The following is a 19,365-nucleotide window of genomic DNA, read 5'->3' as shown; positions in this document are numbered from 1 at the left end:
GTTACATGTAGTCGTGAGAGCACGCCAAGAATGCAGCTACTCCATATAGACCAGATCCTGCCCAAGCCTTTAGCAAACTCCTGTTTTATTTCATCTGAAGAACATCCAACTTGGTTGCCCATTCAAGCTCTCTATCCTTGAGGAAAGACTTGATGTCTACCATCAATCTTATTTCCCACCACCAAATCCAATCCAGGCCTCCTCAGGATGCTAAAAATGAGAAAATATTCATTAGAAACTTCTGCCTGCCCAACAGCTAAAAGGGACTGGGGTTGCCACATCCACGGCTGAGGTCTCATGTGCACTCCACTGAATTTGGGAAGGTTTCCATTTTGATTCAATGAGTACAAAAGGACTTAAGAGAAAACCAAACCGTATCATGAAAACACTGCCAACACCATAGGAAAAAAAATAAAACTGAGCTTTCCAACCTTGGAATATAATCAGTAGGTCGAGCTGAGGAAACGCTTTCTACATATCAGTGAATGTAGACTTTAAGGACTTGTCCAACTGGGGTTGGACTGGAAGATCTCCAGAGGTCCCTTCTGACCCCAGTGATTCTGTGTAATGGGACATCAGGAGTTTCAAAGCTTTAAATTCCAAACTCACCTCCTGCCCTAACTCAATGCACTGCTTTACTCAGACCTGGAGCTCGAATGCTTGAATCACAGAATGGTTTGGGTTGGAAAGAACCTCAAAGAACATCTGGCCCCAACCCCACCAGACCAGGTTGCCCAGGCCCCATTCAATGTGGCCTCGAGCACCTCTAGGGATGGGGCATCTACAACCTCTTTGTGCAGCCTGTGCCACAAGAAACATGAATCTGGCATTATCCAGAGCTGGGCATATGTAAAAAAGGTTGGATAAGAATGCATTAAGATGAAGACAGGGATTCAGCTCCAATGAAGAATGGTGTCCTACACACACTGCATGGACCCACAGAGCTCCAAGGCAATGCCACCATGACCAATGGGGACTGAAAAGCAGAAAGTGCAGATTATGAGTAATGGCCAGGCTAAGGATGCTGGAAAAAGCAAAGCAGGGTAGACTTACTGTACGTGGCCCCAACTCCCTGCTCCCTGCAGACTGCAGAAACCAGAGCAGGCTTTATTCCTTCAAGTCATCCCGCTGGTGAGTAAATTCATTAGAATAATACATTTAAAATTCAAACTCAGCTCTGAGGATAACACATGTGGTTATCTGGAGTCATCGAACTGAAACACAGCTGAGGTGTGCCCACCAGCACAGTGGGCATGGTGGTGTTGGGTTGAAGGTTGGACTTGATCACCTTAGATGTCATTTCCAACCTTAACGATTCTATGACTCTAATTAAATGAATATTGTTTTCACTGTCCATTAAGCCACTTTTTTTTCTTGGAAAACCTCTTAACTTCAAAAATATTTATTTATACATTTGCACACATTCTATACTATCTCTCTACTGGAGCAGAACTTTCTTGCCATAGGAAAATATCTGTTAGATTATCATCTTCAGGGAAAAATACACTACTGCATTATGCTGGAGGGTTCCTCTGCTTTCTGCTTGGAGCATCTCTTAGCGGGCTGCAAGCAAAGGTGCTGGAAACATCATCGCTGTGTGGATATAACATCAGAACAGCCCATGGGAATGACAGGGTAGCCAGACGTTTTGCATCCCTCCTGCAGCCCATAAGAGAAAGCTGAATGGCAGAGGGATCATTAAGCGCCCTAATTGATAGAACCTGCAATTAAGCTTGTGAGCAGTGCTCCTCTTCAAGGCAACTCATTGCCCCACCTGGGTTGCCAGGTGATGCTCCCAGAGAACTTCCCCCATTTGAGGGGATAAATCAGAAGCAGTGGTTTCCCCAAATTGGGAAATGATGATTGTGTGTTTATTTTCCCAACCCACTCCCCAAACCATATAGAATATTGTACCCCAGAGGCCACATGGCAAGTTCGGACCCAAGCCATTGAAAACCATAATGCCTATGTCCAGCGGGGCAAAGCAGAAAGCAGGTTGAACTCAGTCTGACCTTAAAGAAATCCCTTAACCTAAAAATATAAAAGACAAACTGTTTCCACTGCGAGCTGCTATATAAAACCACCCTCAAGAAAAGTGCCGGACTCCTTTCAAACTAACCTCAAACACGAAGCAAATTCCAGCGTGCTATTTTCCTCTGGCATCCCGGAATGTAAATCTCAAGGACAGAACTGGCTGTTCAAATTAGCTCCTACTCCTGCAGAAGCGATTGTTTTCAAACAGTTTCACAAAGCAGTTCTGCATAGGGTTGCATTCCAGGGAGGATTCCCACCCCCCTCCAGATTTTAGACATTAAGAGGGACAGAGCAAAAGCAGGCTGTGTATGGTTAGTTCCAAGTTGCCCTCAAAGAAGGAAAAAGAAGAATAATGAAAATAAATCTTGGCTGTGTGATCACAACAACTTAATGGCGGGACGCCGCTGACCTTTTGGGAATGGATCTTCCTGAGGCCAGCAACAGGTTTAAATGAGAGCAAGTCACTCCATCTGCAGAAAGGCACAGCCTCGGAGGGTTCCTGCTCTGAGTCAGCTGTGGGGACTGGTTCTGCTTAGGGCACACCCCACGAGGCTCCATTCAGGTTCGCTTCATCTTTGAAACAAAAGATTCCTATCTCCCATCGCTGTCATTCCTGATTAGCACATCATTTCCCCATCAGCCATAATGTCAGCAACCAAATTAAGGTATTACACTCTGGAACATTTAAGGTGATTAGATCAGAGCAGTATTCTTCCACTTGGGCAGATGTGACTGCTGTGCACAAGAGGATGGGAGATGCCACCCTCCAAGGCAAAAAGTTCTTCATGTTCAGACAAACCTTCTGAGCTTCAGTTTGTGCCCAGTGCCCCTTGTCCTGGCGATGGGCACCACTGAGAAGAGCCTGACCCCATTCCCCTGAGCCCCTTACTTCAGACACTGAGGGGAGAACCTCCCTCACTCTGCTGGTCATAACCTGTACAATGCACTCCAGGATCCCATTGGCCCTCTTGGTCACTGGGGCGCACTGCTGGCTCATGGTCACCCTATGGTCATCTGTTGCTCAACTGTTTGGTTGGTCAATCACTGGTAAACCATTGGTCAACTGTTGGTCAACCACTGACCAACTGCTGCCCAACAGGAACCCCAGGTCCTTCTCTGCAGAGCTCCTTCCAGCAGCTCAGCCCCCAACCTGTACTGATACATACACTTATTCCTCTCCAGATGCAGGATCCTACACTCACTCTTCAAACTGTGAATAAAATCTTACAGTCGAATTTCCAAGCTCTGGTCAGAACCATGAACAGAACCCTTGTCAACTCCTTCTCCCCATGGCAGTGCTGTTTCCCATCCAACATGAGTGGGTATCAGGGAACATATGCATCTGAACCTCCCCACCACTTCTCTGCCAGACCTTTTCACATTTAAAGCCACGTGGCATGGATGGAGGTGGATGTTTTTCCTATCTGATGGGATCAATAAGGGACTTGAACCCAGGAAGAGGAGATAAAACCCCAACAGTGACAGCTCCATAACCCAATATACTCAGTTCTCCTGCAATACAAAGCAAAAAAGAAGCGCTCTGATCCACAAACCACCCAACATCCCGATGCAGCACAAGCTCAGCAGGGAGCTAAGAACAGATTAGGAGGCTTAGCTGTCCTACAGTAATATCCACCAGCTATGGCTATTTGATTTTTTCTTTCTTTGCAGCAGTGTAACAAGATGATGCAGCTCCCTGAAGCTGACTTTAATAGATCCATTCAAGGAACAGCCTCGCTCTGCAATTATCATGCCTATCCGGTCCAACTAATGTGCTTGTTTACACTATCTGGCAAACTCCAGATCGAGTGTCATTTCATCACCGGGATTCTTTCGCCTAAGCCAAGACCAACAGACCATGGTGGTAATTTAAACACTGAAAGCATGCACAGTATCGATCCACGAGACTTGACGCCAGCTTGCTGTTACACACAAATCCACCCCCAAGGGAACTCCCTTCGGTGGGGCCTGATGGAGAGGGAGAATTTCAATGAATGGAGGAGGAGAAGCCTGCTAGAGAGATGAATATGCATGAGCACATGACCCGAGTGAGGGTTGCGCTTGGTGTGGTTTGAAGATATGTGGTCTCAAAAGCCATCAGTAATGCAAACCGATGGAGGGGGGAAGACTCCAGGGCTCCTCTGTTGCTTGACCCCAACAGAGCCAGGTGAGATCCCTGTTTTCTGCTTTGTCCCACCACAAGCTATAGCCACAGCAGAGCAAAGTTCATCCCAGCTGGAACCTCAGCATCCCTTTGTGTTGCATTCACCCTGCGAGGCACATCCTATATAAGGGCCTCTGTAGAGGGTCAAACCTGCAAAGTGGAGCTCAGCCACTTGGCTTCACCTTATCAGAAACCCCTTGGTGAGCCAATTCCACTGAAACACACAGGTTGCCCAGAGAGGTGGTGGGTGCCCCACAGAAACACCCACGGTGAGGCTGGATGGGGCTTTGAGCACCTGATGGAGCTGTGGTGCCCCTGTTCATTGCCGGGGAGTGGGAAGATGGCCTCTAAAAATCTCTTCCAACTCAAACAACTCGATGATTCTACAATGTATTGCTCTTCTCCCACCTTGTTTTCTCTCTTCTGTATCGCCCAGGCAGTCCTGAAAGTTCAGGAGGTCTTCCTACTCCAGAAGGAACTCAATCTTTATCAATTAAAGACCATTAGCCTAATTGCTCTTTTCCTCCCTATGCAATGCAGCACACAGAACACTGTTAGCACTCAGCTGGTCTTACGCAACACCTGGGAAGTCACACGTTGTTTCGGATATGTAGTAAACCCAGGAAATAACCAAAGGACTTACTCTAATATGCCATCAAAATTGCACACTGGTGCTCTGATGCTTGTTAAGTCTCTGATGCTCCAGTGAAATTTGTTGTTTCCAGGATCAAGTTCTCATTCTACTCACAGGCAGGAACACAAAGCTAAAAAGTTAACCTGTGACATCAGATTTGGGTATTTCTGCTTTGCTCACGTGCTTTTTTAATGCTGGAACACAACCAGTCACGGGCTAGAACAAAACCCATTTCCCCTTTCATTCCTTCTCCAAGTATCAGAGCCATCACTTCCAACCTTGATCGCAACACTACAACTGATGCTGACATAGATGCAACAAACCAACCTCCAGTCACACAGTAGAGCAGCTCACTTCCTAAACAGAGGCATCTGATGTCATTTCAGGCACCCGAGGGCATCTGACACCCCAGCAAGGCACAAGCCTCTTGCGTGCCCATGTCCTATCTACATGCACCCTGTGGACGTCTGGGACACATTTTGGCTTCTAAGATGTTAGGTATCCACACTTGGACGCCTGCACCACTCCCTACCTATTCTAAAGGGAAACTGCACCCAAGCATTGAGGTATCAATCCAGAACAAGAGCACAAACTCCCCACTACCATCAGATCAACTCTCCTAATAGGAGTTAATCTGGTAAATAACCCATCTAACAGCCACAACTCTTGCGTTATATTTAAAAACTGACATGACCAGGAATCAGTAGACACGACAGGAGTGTAAACTATTACTTTTTATCACAGGATGAGGGGAATTTATTAATAGAGAAGTAAATCACACTGTAATGTTCCTTGCTATATAGTGCCACCTTGCTGTCAATTCATCAATAAAAATGACAACTGCCACGGGCTGATGCTTTTGTACAAGATGTGCAGTGTATCAGACTCAGGTAACCGAGCTTCGTGAGTGAATCCTTGGCTGAAGAATAATAGCAAAGCCAGCTTCAAACAGAGCCCTGAGACCCCAGCTGTGAACGTACCTGGTGGACACCCCAACTCTTGCTGATTGCTCCAGGGCTGCTGTCATTCCCACCAATGTACTGCCTTGAAGCACACACAGGATAAGTTCTCTCAGCCACTGGGCCTTTACACATCAGCCACCTGCCTTTCCCCACATCATCCCCTTATCTCATTTATTAGCCTCCTAATCTATGTGTGCAGTATGAAATAAGTGCTAGCCAACACATGCACTCCTTAAATCAAATGGGAAAATCAATGCGAGAGACTGAAAGCAGCCTGCTCTGAGACTGCTTGTTTAAGGCAATTAATACCTCATTCCTGGATGGCACAGGGTATTGAAGGCTTCTCTACCACTGCCCTGATGGACAAAAGCAGCAGAGGTCTTGCCCTGTAAACCTCCCATAGATGTTCATCACACCATTGATGGCTTTTTGGATCTGTATGAGAGCTGATTAACCGAGTCACACAATATCATAGAATTGTTAAGGTGGGAAAAGATCTCTGGGATCTCCAAGTCCAACCCCAATCCACCCCACCATGCCCACTGACCACGTCCCTCAGTGCCACATCTCCACAGTTCCTGGACACCTCCAAGGATGGCAACAACCCCACCACACTTGGGCAGCCCATTCCAGTGCCTGACCTCTCTTTTGGAGAAGAATTTTTTCCTAATGTCCAATCTGACATATGGTCACATTGGGAAGACTTGAGAGACGGGAGCAGAAACTCCACTGGACAGTTCACAGTGCTTGGCTCTGGATTCTTCTAGACCAAACTGCCTTCACTTTGGGTCACCCCATCCTTGCGTAGAATCATAGAATCATTAAGGTTGGAAAAGAGCTCTGAGATCCCCAAGTCCAATCCCAACCCATCCCCTCCATGCCTATTGACCACGTCCTTCAATGCCATATCTGCACAGATCTTGGACACCTCCTGGGACAGTGACTCCTTTACCTCCCTGTGCAGCCAGTCCCAATGCACTTCCATTCTTTCTGAGAAGAACCTTTCTTAACATCCAACCCCCCCTATTCCCCCCACGACAGGCTCCCATTTCCTGGCTCTGAAACCACCACCCACTGACCCAGCTGCACCTGGGATACCCCAGGGAGAAGAGTTACAAGGATGCAGTGGGATATTGTTTCCCTATGGCTTCAGAATGCCTTACCACCCAGCCAGTTCTGGTCCAAGTGACGCGCTCTTCGCTTTCACAGCAGCAATGGGACGGCTCATAAATGAAAGACAAAACCCAAAGCTCTGCACCACACAAGGTGAAGCTAGGATAACAGGAAAGGCAGTTCATAAAGGCTTCTTTATGGATGGCATTTCCAACCAGGCAACGAAGCTCTTCCTTCTCAGCCTGAGATTGACTCTTGGGATCGCCCAAGTGGGTTCGGTTTCACTGCTGTGGATCTCAGGGTTAAGGGCAGCCACCTCTGGCCCTCTCTGTTCCCCATCGTCCCTACCTCAGCCAGCAGGTTAAAGGTGAAAGCAGGCCCTATAAAGCATCGGTATCCATTTCCCTGCTCGGATGTCTCAGCCTCCTGTAAATGAGAGGGCACAGCAGGGAGCAGGTCCTCCTACCACAGCTCCTGCTGCTTATGGCCTGGAGCAGATGCCTGAAGCAATAGCAACCTGCTGCAGGGGAGGGCCCTTGGGCTGAGGGGGCTGGGGGTGCCTAGGAGCAGACAGGACCTACAGTGGAGTCTTACAGGAATAAAACCCAACTGCAACAAGTTCCCAATCTGCTGCAAAGTCCCCTTTGGCTGAGGTTCTTTGTGGACTCCCATCTGAGAGGCTGCACTGTTTGATACCATATATTTCCATCGCTATACCCTACTGAAAGAAATCCAGGTAGTGTTCTCCATGTATGAGAAGTGCTAACAGAACGTGTTTGCACTCTTGATTTTATGTTTGAAGGCTCTGGGGAGTACCCAGGCTCTTTAACTCCTCAGCACGCCAATACAGCCTTCCTGGATCAAGAGTAATGGCTTCTGATGGAGCTGGAGCTGCTGAATGGACTGGGATCTGGGTGATTTTAATGTAATTGAACTACAAAAGGGTATGTTTAAAGTACCACTAAGACTAGCTGAAACTCACCAAAGCAAGAAAAATCAGAGTTAAGGCTCTAAATCCACCCTGAGCTCGTGCCTTTGTGTGTCTTTCCCTTTCCCCATTCCCTTTCTGCAGAGCACAGTGAGCAGCAGCCTGGATTTTCAGCACAAACTTTGAACCATCCTTCTTTTGTGAGTCAGGCATTTAACACTGATTCAAAAATAAATAAATTACTTAATGTGCCCTTTTCAAATACTGTTGGTTTATAGGCATTAAAGAAAACCATACCCTGAGCTTAACAAGCCAGAAAAACAGTGGTTTGGCCAAGCCCCTGGAATGCCCTTCCTGGTCCTCTTGCAATGGGTTAGCTGTTGTCTGGGGGATTTCAGCATGGCTCCCTGGGCAATGCCTGCCCAACAATCCATGTCTGAGCACATCTCTGTGGTTATTCACACAAAGATGCACCAGAGTGCAGAAAAAAATGCCTCTGTGTTCCTAGAATCATAGAATTATAGAATCATAGAACAGCTTGGGTTAGAAGGGACCTCAAAGATCATCTATTTCCAACCCCAATGCCACAGGCTGGTTACCAACCAGTAAATAGTGCACCAGGTCAAGTTGCCCAGAGCCCCATCCTGCCTGGCCTTGAGATGTCTGCAATGGGTCTCCATTGCAAAGCATCATTCTGATGCACTGAGGATAACCAGGGCTGCAAAAACCTAAAGTTTGAGCTTTATGAGGTAGCAACACATCTTACAAATCATTCCTTTTCCTTCTTGAATGTGCCACGATGGTTCCAAGAGAGATTTTAACCAAGGTTCTGATGGTTACCGGATGAGAGACAGCATCTTGCATCCCAGTGATGCTGCCAACTGGGGTTGGCAACCAATTGGGTTTCCTTGACTTGCAGAAATGGAACAGGATTTGATATAGAGGACAAGTGGTGATACAGGAGGAGGTCCCATGTACTGAGGTGAACTCAAGGGTTAAAGCTAAGGCCCTTGCTTTCAGGTGAAACATGAACTCTCATCAAATCACAGAACCACAGAATGGCTTGGGTTGGAAGGAACCTCAAGGATCACCAAGCTCCAAATCCCCTGTATTACCCCACACAGATGGCTTTTGAGAGGAAACTCACCATGATGCTGGAGCAGCAGTGAACCATGAATTAACACCAGACTACAGCTTCAAAACTGGTCTCCCCAGACAACTGGGCATTTAGAAAAACCAGCCCAATTCGGGTCTGTGTGAGTGGTGAGGTGTGACAGGGGGTGAAGGAGATGATATCTCCACTTCTGAGAAATCAGTGCAGCCACAGCTTCTGGATGCCCAGAAAAGCATTCATCCCATTTATGGGTTTTATTCAACAAAATACCACTTCATTGGCAATAATGTGCTCGGCTCCATGTCAGGCATATCCAGTTTGCCCCTTCTGGGCTCCACTATTTGTTTAGACTCTTCAGTTCTTCATGTTTGCACAAGACCCAGCAAAACGGGCAGATCTTAGTTGGCCTGTAGGCACTGCCATAATGAACATGATTAATAATGGCTGATGCGTTATCCAAAAGATACCAATCAGTGGAGGGAATTCGCAGAGGAGCAGCAAAAGTAATTAACAGCCCAGAGATACAATCTTAACAGCAAAAACCTGTATTTAAGGGTAACGATAAAACCAGCTCAAACCCATCATTGCCCAGTAATTAAGAATGAAGGCTGCAACTGGAACATGTGTCTTCACACCCCGTTTCCTTACTGCACAAGAACAAGATGACATTTGCAATGAAAGATTATAATAGAGTCCAATGTTTTGCTTGACATCACTCAGAAGGGCAGACATGGGATGGCCCTCAACAGCCAGCACAGACCTTTTATTCTACCTAAGGGCTGGTAAAAGTTGCAAAGGATGCAAAAGACGACCAGAAATCAAAAGGGAGAAGAGTGCTTCTCAAAACCCAGTGCACGGTGATGGAGATACACCTGCACAGAGCTATGCAGTGCGTGTTGGTGAAGCAGCCGAGGTTCGGGCGAGGCGGTGGGCACGGCCGCCTGCAGAACAACTTGGAGGTGGAAAAAAGCAATTGTCAAGGAAGTAGATGAGATGAAACCAGTGAGTCACCTTTTCATCTCTGCCCTACTGCATCCAATGATTAAAGCTCAGCTCCTCTGTCTGCAACTCCTCCTATGACAGAAACCTGCGCTTCAAAGACACAAGCAAGTACATGCGGAGCACAGACATCTCACTGAGATATTTAACTTAATTGATCCTCCCTATAATACGATTTTCAACTTCTCTTGCATCTCCTGGCCAAACAAGTGGAGAAAAATAAACCAAACCAGTTTGACACCTAACGAATCCCTCCACGCTGCTGCACACTCATAGGACTGGCAGTCCCTATCTAAGCAGGCACAGGAACCCTGGCTCCAGGGTTCATCCAACGTCTTGTTTTCGCACTGCTCTTCGGTTATCTTTACAGGGCAGGGAAGCCTTTAATTGCAAAGTATAAAAACAAGTTAAAAAATCAAATAGCAACAACCCACAGCTTCCTGCCTGCTGGGAACAAACCTGCACGTTGGGCTGGGTGCTGCCTCGAAACTCTTGGAGGGGTTGGCTCCATCTTCCTGCCACTGAGTTGTCTTAGAGCAGAGAGGTGGCCACCGCCTTGTTGGGTCATCTCAAGGCATACGTACCCATTAGGTCTTGTTCCTTTAGACCACATTTACAAGAGATTCCCCTCAGCCACCATGCTTGGGTGGATACTGAAGCCCCAAGTTTCCATGCCTTTAAAGCAGCCAACAACCACGTCAAATGGTCTTAATAACTCCATTTACCATCTGATGGTTGATGCTAAGCTGGATATCCCAAATACCAGCATCACCATATCTCTCAATATAACCTTCACTGTTGCAATCCTAGCAACAGAGTGGGCAATTCTTTAGAAAAACTTAGGATCAATAAGTTCAGACTTCCCCTTGTTCTCCCTCAAACCTGAGCACATCTCTGAAGTTTAAAGGATGAGCTCACATTCCATCTTTTCTCCAATATCTTGGCTCATATCTTCCTAAAAATCTGTAGGGACATTTTACCTTTGAAGCCTGCTAACCAAATACAGCCAAAATGGGCAAGATGATTCCTAAGTCACTGGGAGAAACTTAGACAGAAGCAAAGAAAGAACAAACACACACATTCCTGCCTAAACTTTTTTATACTATGTCTCCTAAGTGGAAAAAAGCCTCCAAGAAATATGTGAACAATGTAGAAAAGACAGAAAATTTGTAAGAGGGGAAGATGAATGGGGCACGTAACAGGGACAGAAGGGAATTGTGTTCTTGAGGGGAACGCTCTACTATCAAGAATCTCTATCAGAGGTAATAGGGAAAAATTAATGCATCGGAGGGAGACCTCTCATTACGCAGCTGGCCGACATCCAACACAAACCCACAGTAACCACAACTGGCTTTCAAACACAGTAAAAAGAGCACATAAAATGTTTGCTATTTGACAAGCGGTGAGCAGAACAGCTGTTACACACCCAAACCACTGTTTGCCTATCTTACCTCACTGCTGGGGTTTGTAAAGCTGATGCTCAAATTCATAAGCACCATCCCGCTGCAACCAAGAAGAGAAACAGAAATGATGGAGCAGAAGAGCGGAACCTCCCATCCCTCATCCCTCATGTGTGTCTCTGGGAGAAGGGCTCAAAATCGACCTTGATGAAGAAAGTCTGCAGTTCCAGTGGGTATCCAACACACAGATTTACAATCTACTGGACAGAAGGAGAGGCCTCGAGAAAGGAGTTCTAATCCAACTAAGACGTTCCCCTGCCAGAGCCCAGAGTGAAATTCTTCGAGCGCTGGAGACAGATTTTCCTTGGCCGGCGGCCACAAGTGTCGATCTGGCTTCTAGGAGAGATCAGCATGGCTGGGGATTGCAGCGACTTCACATACAAATATAAAACCTTCCTCTTCAACCAACTTGCTTATAATAAAGCCATGGAAATGAAAAGCTAAAACGCTTCCATCTGGCCAGAAGCTACGGAGAGAACAGGGAACTCATTGCATGTGCAGACTTGGGATGATGTGGAGTACCCTGGCGCTCATCCGTGGCCCTTGGGCATGCCATGGTATTGGGACCCAAGCGCCTAAGTCACTTCTGAAAGATTGAATAGCTCTACTTTCCATTACAGGGATCTGTATCTGAGAATCAAACCCAATCACTGCATTCTTCTTCCATATTACATGTTACTGTGCTAGTAAATAATTTTCATTCTAAAGCAAATTAACCTCAAGACACTCTGATTTTTTTTCTTGTATCTAGAATTGCTTTTTAGTAGCTCAAGGTTAATAGTACTGAAATACAGTGGATAAGAAATAAGTAATCTCTTTAATTGTCCTACTGTGTGAGTGTTCTTTATAGACAGATTAATTACCTACACAGCAAAGCTACCTTGCTCATGCAGAACCACTGTAATTGACAGGACTGAGTATAGATTTGCCTAGAACTCGAGGTAAAGTGTTGAAATTATTTTCAACCTTTTCAAAAGCTTGTATGGATTTCAGGCTGGAAACACCCCTTCACCAGCTACGCATAAGTTCCTTCAGCCAGAAACACAACCAATTTTAGGTGGGAATGCCTTTGTAGGATGACAATCATAGAATGGTTTGGGTTGCAAGGGACCTTGAAGACATTCTAGTTCCAACCCCCTGCCATGGGCAAGGCTGTTATTTTTCTATGTCAATGCTGTGCTAACATACAGTGGCATCAAAGAGAAAGGATGCCATGCTTAAAGAGAACAAATTAAAAGCAAAGCAAATAAAAATGTAAAGACCTGTCATTGCTGCACCTCCGTCCACCTGCACACACTCCAGCTCCCAGCTGGAGATGTGGCCCAATTAGATGTTCCATGGTGCTGTAAGACCTGGAGCAGTGGATAGAGCTTCATGCAGATACCCAAAGCTTGGTGACAGGTTATATGTGCCATGGGGTCAGGGCAGAGGCAGCTGGGGACCATCTCAAACCCTCCTGTGGTCGCTAAACTCAGTAAAGGAGCAGTAAGAGGACTCTGCTCTACTTGCAGCAATGAGGTTGTCCATTCTTGCTACAGTCCTTGGCACCAATGAGCACTGCTGTTATCCAGCAGAACATCTGGGACTGCCTGTTCTCACCTGGCACTCAGCAGCCCAGAGCTCCTCCCTCACTCCTTACAACATTCACAAAAGCCATAAGTTTCAAATGCAAGAAAAAGGTGGGACTGCCTTCCTAAACAAAGAAGAAAATGTTCTGTACAAAGGAGAACATTTGACAGAGGAAGAAGGATGGCAGAGGGCTACTGTTCAGCCTCTCCATTGCTTGAGCTTAAATCATTTGGCTGCGTTCTGCACTTATGAGCCGTACAAACATTTCGCATATCCCAGCCTGCTGCTAATGCTCTGGCTCAGAGCAGCTCAACCTCACAGAGCACTTTTACAGCGTCTCATTCTTCAGAAAGCCACAGCTTTCCTCTTCAAAATCCCCTTCAAAAAAAAGACATTCATGTCTTCGTGCTTGGAAAAGAACCAAAGCCTCCACATTTCCTTATATCCGGGAGGTTGCAAGCGCGTTGCGTACTGCAGTCAATAAAGTGCCAAGAAGTTAATGAAGATAAAAGTGTCAACACGCGGCTGCGATAACACGCACCTTTTCTGCAGAGCTATTCTCAATGTTCTGCAAACAAATTTGGTACTTACTCACAGGCTCGAGTACGAAGGGCACCCACACGGTATCCCAACGCTATTAAAGTTATCGCTGCCTTGCAAAAGTGTCATTGGGTGATGGATTGCTCTGCACCTCAATTGGATTCAGAGAAGCTCTCAAACCCTTACGGGTTAAAAGCGGCTCCAGCGTGGCTCAGAGTCACAGTGGTGAGGAGATCATCGATACAAGAGATTATGCAGATTTAAGAAATACCCTCAGCACCCGAAAGTTTTCAGAATGCAAACTACGTCAACTCTGAAAACAAGAGGCACTGCATCATGATGGCAGGAGGGACAAAGCCAGGGGGGTTTAACAGACAAAAAAAGATTGTTTTAATAGGAGAGAAGCATCAGTCATTGAGTCTTACTTCATTCAGACTTTCTATCCAACCCATCCATCTTCAGTGCCAAGAGATGACAGGACCACCTCACTTTTTCCCCCCGGCCTAGTGGATCCATAATGCCCATTTCCAGCCCTAACAAATGACTCACTGCAATGGCCCCTTTCCCCAAACTAGCTTGCCAAGCCCTACGAATGTCTCAATACCTGCTATGGTCAAGTCGACTCTTTGGACCCCTGGAGAGGTGGGCATTAATGGTGGATCCCAACCATCTTCTCCAGCAGGCACTTGATCACTCGTGGCCCAATGACACTCAAGTGCCATTTGTGACATCAGTGGCACAGAGGACTGGGAGGGGAGCAGAACCAAGGGCAGACACACCACGCACACCCTTCCCACACCAACCGGAATGCAAATCACTTGCCAAACGTTTCTCCAGGCATTATCTACAAACAAAAATGCACAGAGCAGGCGGTCTCTGCATCAGTGCCCTCTCTGTTTGCAGCACCTGCTCTGAGCCAGCCACGCCGGTATCATTCTGCCACGGCCACAGAAGCCAACGGGAGCACAACGGCCCCGCCAGACAGGGTCAGGGTTCGCTCTCCCCATCCCACCAGTCCCCTTCACCTCCGCCATCTCCAGGAGCATGGAGTGAGGAGGTGGTTTGGGGTGTGGGGAGGCGGGGGAGCACCCGGGGAGGGGGGAATATAGGTCTCTGGCGTAAATCACCAACGGCGTTTCCCCTCCTCTCTCTTTCCTTAAGACCTGATGGTCTTCAGTCACACATCTTAAAAGAAAAACAAAAAACAAAAACACAAAGACTTACTTGTCTCAAGTCGATGAAGGCCAACTGCAGCGTGTCCCCTTGGAACCCAGGCACTGGGCCGGATCTGGCAAACTCTGTGGGAAAGAAAAGAGGATAAAAAGCGCCTTTAACTAACCATGGACAGGGAGATTGGCAGACGGATGACAGGGAAGACAAGAGAGGCTGGGGGAGAGGAGGACCGCGCTTCTAAGGAGTCATGTCTCCCTCCCTTCAGCCTCTTTGTTCGCCCTTCAAAATTCGTGTCATCAAAACACCATTAATTCCACCGTCCTGACAGCAAGGAAACTGTACTAATTCGACCTGAAATTTATTCCCATGAGCCGTACTGGGCTCCAGAGTATTTGTTTTGTGAATGGACAAACAACTAGCGGAGAAGAAAGGGGGGGATGGGGGTGGAAAAGTTTTTCCTCTCGACACAATAAAATCTTCAGCTCTGAAACCCTTTTCAGTTCCGAAAGCTATTTATATTTTAGGGCACTGAAGGAATTTTCTAATTTCACGCCTGTCACCAGGCTCCATAAGCATTCATCAAAAAAATATGCCCGGCCGCATCATTAATTATTCGGCAGCAGATTATTTGCATTATCTGGTATGGTGCACTATTGCCAGCATGCAGCCACCCCAAATGGGAAGAATCGCGGCCATTATGTGGCATATTTCTTTATTTTGGATGAAGACATCTGACAACTGAAAAACGTTGGCTTCGAAAGCGAAGAGAATATTTCCAAGGCCACATTTACCTCCTTCCAATGTAATCTGGCCAAAATTTCATACTTAAGTCATTTATTTGTCTTCCAATTCATTATTTAAACCAAGTCTAAAGCCACCAAGGGGGACTTTAACAAATTCATGTTAGAGGACCTTAGTTCTTCCATGCCATTTAACAGCTTTTCCTTGGTAGCGCTCATGAAGCCAATGACTGCATACATTCAAGTGTGTCTTTTGAAGATGTGTCCAAGGTTGATTTTGCCCAACTTCCCTTAGTTTTCGCCCTCTTTAGCTACAGAAATAATGGCTTTATCTCTGCTCTCCATGCAACTTTTCATCACCAAGGGGACCTAACTTGTGAAGCCACAACTCGACGCCATGAAAGACTCAAGAGGGAGTTTCCACTATAGGCTGAGTTTTGCTGCTCCTGGAGACACTGCTGATTTGACATACTGGAGAGCTTTCAGGAAATGAAACAGAGCGAGATGGCAGAAGAGAGGGAAAAATACACAATAACAACATAAAGTATTTTTATGTTATATAATGCCAGCGTCTACTATTGGTCAACTATTCATTTCCTCCATTCAGGAATCTACAAACACTCCTGCAGTTCCATGACTGCACAAAGGTACCAGTGGACAAAGTTTTTCCCTAAACCCCATGCAGAGTCATTTTAAGGAAGTCTCCTTGAATACTTCATCTCCCAAAAGTCAGCTCACTTTCAAGCAAATGCCTCAAAAGAAGGAAAACAAATCTCCATAGACCTCTTGTAGCAGCTTAGTCATACGGCTTTAATGAGAACAGATTAATGAATTAGCAGGGATTCAGACCTGCTCCTTAACTGCCTTATTTCTGTAAAACAGAAAAAGGTTACTTGCTGGCTTTCTGGCATCACCTTCCATTAAAATCTCAGCATGGGAAACATTCTTCAGAACAGATACCAGCACCTCCAGGGCACTGCAGCCACTTCCAGACATTCACAGGTTTCCTTTTTAATATATTTGGCCATCAGAAGGGCTCTACAACTGAAATGATGGCTCATCTTCGCAGTGTTCACTGAGATGCAAAATGTAGAAGTATGAATTGAAGGCAGAATAACCCACCCACAGTTGTGCCAATGGCTCTCTGTCCCTCATGCACAGGACAGGAGTGGGCAGAGAATAGTCCAAAGTGAATTCTTGCTCAACCCATCCAAAACTATTTTAATTAATTCAAACTGCATACGTACGCTTGCTATAAAGCTAGAGTTGCCTGAATCAGCACACACACACAGGGCAACACCAAGATGAGCTTTCTGACTCTGCTCTGCAAGGGATAAATCATCTTTACACATTTGCTGTACAATCCACTGTCTCATCTGGAAAAATTATCCCCACATCAATCCTATAACAAGCCTAGTCTGGAGAAGCACGTACCTGAGAAGCTAAAAACATTTAGATATGGGAAACAACCTTTGAGCTCCCTCTTGAGAGGTCAATCCATGTTGGGCTTCTCTATACCACTGTCTCTAGGTTGAAATATCCAACAAGCTGGCTCTGCATTACGTCCTACGCTCTACAGATCGGGTCCCTTTGTGTTACCAATTACATTTGAAACAACACTGGAAAAGAGAAATCCTGAAAGGACTACGCTGAAAAGAATTTTATATTTTAGACTGAAGGGTTTTGCAGCTGCTAGGAATCTATTCTGAAGGATACATGGAGTTTAAGACCTTCCTACAAGCATGAATTGCAAATACGAGAAAATGCCTTCAAATTGATCTCAAATGTTTTCAGAGACTTGTGAAATTGCCACTACGGTCACAGACTCGTGAGCAATGTGAGATGGATTTTATCCCATGCCACAGCTAGCAGCCCACCTTCAGCAGTCTCGTACTAAGCATCCCTATGGGAGTTAACACTGGGAATTATGGAGTAACATCACTCTCTGACAATACATGTTATAACAGTAGCACATGGAACGTGTTCGTTATTAACCAACATTTGCTTCAACAGCAATACTCATAAAAAGAATGGACTGGAGTCTCTGTGGCATTAACAATGCACTTGATATCCAGGGAGCAAAATGACACATGAGATCACATTGCTTGTGTTACAGAAGAAATCAGATCAAGATCACGGCTTATATGCTAGAAGAAAGCTGCTCCAGCAATGGGCTGTAAGGGGCCAGAAGAGGAATGAATGCAACGCTTCACCCCATGGCTGCTCCCGTAATCATAGGTCACACTTTACATACCAATGCCACAAACTTATTTTGGAAGGAGAAATAAACAATGTCTTAAAGAAAAAATAAAGAAACAAAGGAGAGAACAGAGCTTTCGCGGAGAGACACAGCCAGTTCTTCTTGGTTTTAATCTCTTCAACCAGATTTCAGGATAATTTTCTCGGAACGACCAAGCACAGTGCTGGCCTCGGTACTGTCGGATTCATTTATTGTACTTTCTCCACTACCAAGGCAAGTGGCAAACATAGCAAGCCACCTACAGTACAGCCCCTTGAGCAGAAAATCACAAGAGAATAGAGCAGATCAGTATGCGCCTGTTTGTACAAAGCATTTAGCCAGGCTAAAGGTTTGAGAGACTTGTGTTCAGGCCAAAAAAGTAATGTCTTTGCAAGGTCTACAGGCTTGGGCCACCCAGGGCAGGTCACAGAGGGACTCTAACCTCTCTTCCAAAACATTTCACCAATGAAAGAATCAAGGAACAGGAACCGTTAAGCCCTTTACAATGAACAAAGAATAAAGAGTTCAAACACACACAAGAAAAGAGACATCCACTGGAAATTAATTATACAGAATTGGAGGAGTCTCTTTCTGTATACTGTACACATAGGGACAGAGCCTTACATATATTGTGTGGTTAAAGCAAACACAGCTGGCTACTTTATTCCTCCAAAAGATCATCTTGAGGGTGAGATTCTCCCTAAATTACACTACACTGCCAGAATTTACAATGGCAGACCTGCAGGATCAAGGTTACAGCAAGTCCTATTGAGGGGGAACTATGAATATCCACTTGTGGCTGCACCTCTTTTGAACAAGCTTTTTTTCTAGGGGAAATAATCATGTGCACATCCCCTAATGAACAATCTAGGTCTTAAAACCATCATCTGCAGATAAACTCTTTGAGGACCATCTTAGAAAAGTTAAGCAACAGGACTCCTTGCAGAACTCCTCATATTATTCTCTTCCCAACTTCTGCTGAGCTTATATGAGCTTACACCTCCACCCACATCACAGGATCACAGCATCATAGGATATCCCAAGTTGGAAAGGACACACGAGGATCATCTAGTCCAACTTCTGGCCCCACACAAGACTACAAGAGTGTTGTCCAGATGCTCAGGCAAATGGTCAAAGCTCTGTGCCACCTCTGGAATATCAGAGAGCTGTAGCAAGAGGGAAGAGCCATCCAAAATCCACCCAATAGTGTCAGGGGACATCACAAGACTTTACCACAGTCATTTGCTCTCTGAAGGAGCAATGATGAGCCTGGAGCTCCACCAGAGCATAGAGATGCAGTCCAGGGCTGCTCACCATACATTGGGATCTGCTAACCTGTAGGACAGGTATACAGACTCTATAAAGGTTCCCAAACCCAAAACCAAAGACATCCAATGGATGTCTCTTATCCAGATGGAAGTTCTCTACTCCACTGAAATACGAATACTAGGAGAAGTGGAATCAAGCATCAGTGGTGTGTGTGCCATGCTGGGTGGGAAGAGGAAGAGCTGGGTGAGAAGGTGCAGAGCTGGGGGATGCTGGTCCCAGTGAGTTCCAAAAATTGCCTGAACTCAAGCAATTATCACGGATTGCTCTTGAAACCCAAGAATTACACTTGCTAAATGCCAAGAAGAAGGTAGGAGACTAGCTAGCAAAAACCACCTCTCCCTTTGTTATAGCGGAACAAAACTGATAA

General features: G+C 45.9%; 1 protein-coding gene across 13 annotated transcripts in view; it reads right to left on the bottom strand.

Annotated features, from left to right (window-relative positions):
• The window catches only part of EXOC6B (exocyst complex component 6B), a 222,204-nt gene that overhangs the window by 46,751 nt on the left and 156,088 nt on the right, over positions 1–19,365 (bottom strand). For all 13 annotated transcript variants that reach the window (XM_085547581.1, XM_085547582.1, XM_032444054.2 and 10 more), the window contains one exon: positions 14,742–14,815. In XM_085547581.1, the coding sequence (XP_085403707.1) occupies positions 14,742–14,815 (74 nt within the window). The remainder of the gene's footprint in view (positions 1–14,741; positions 14,816–19,365) is intronic.

This window comes from Coturnix japonica, chromosome 4 (genome assembly GCF_054131305.1).
Source record: "Coturnix japonica strain WE chromosome 4, WE-NBRP24, whole genome shotgun sequence".
Taxonomy (NCBI): Eukaryota; Metazoa; Chordata; class Aves; order Galliformes; family Phasianidae; genus Coturnix; species Coturnix japonica.
Note: the sequence above shows the minus strand (reverse complement) of the source record. Positions and strands in the feature narration are given on the sequence as shown.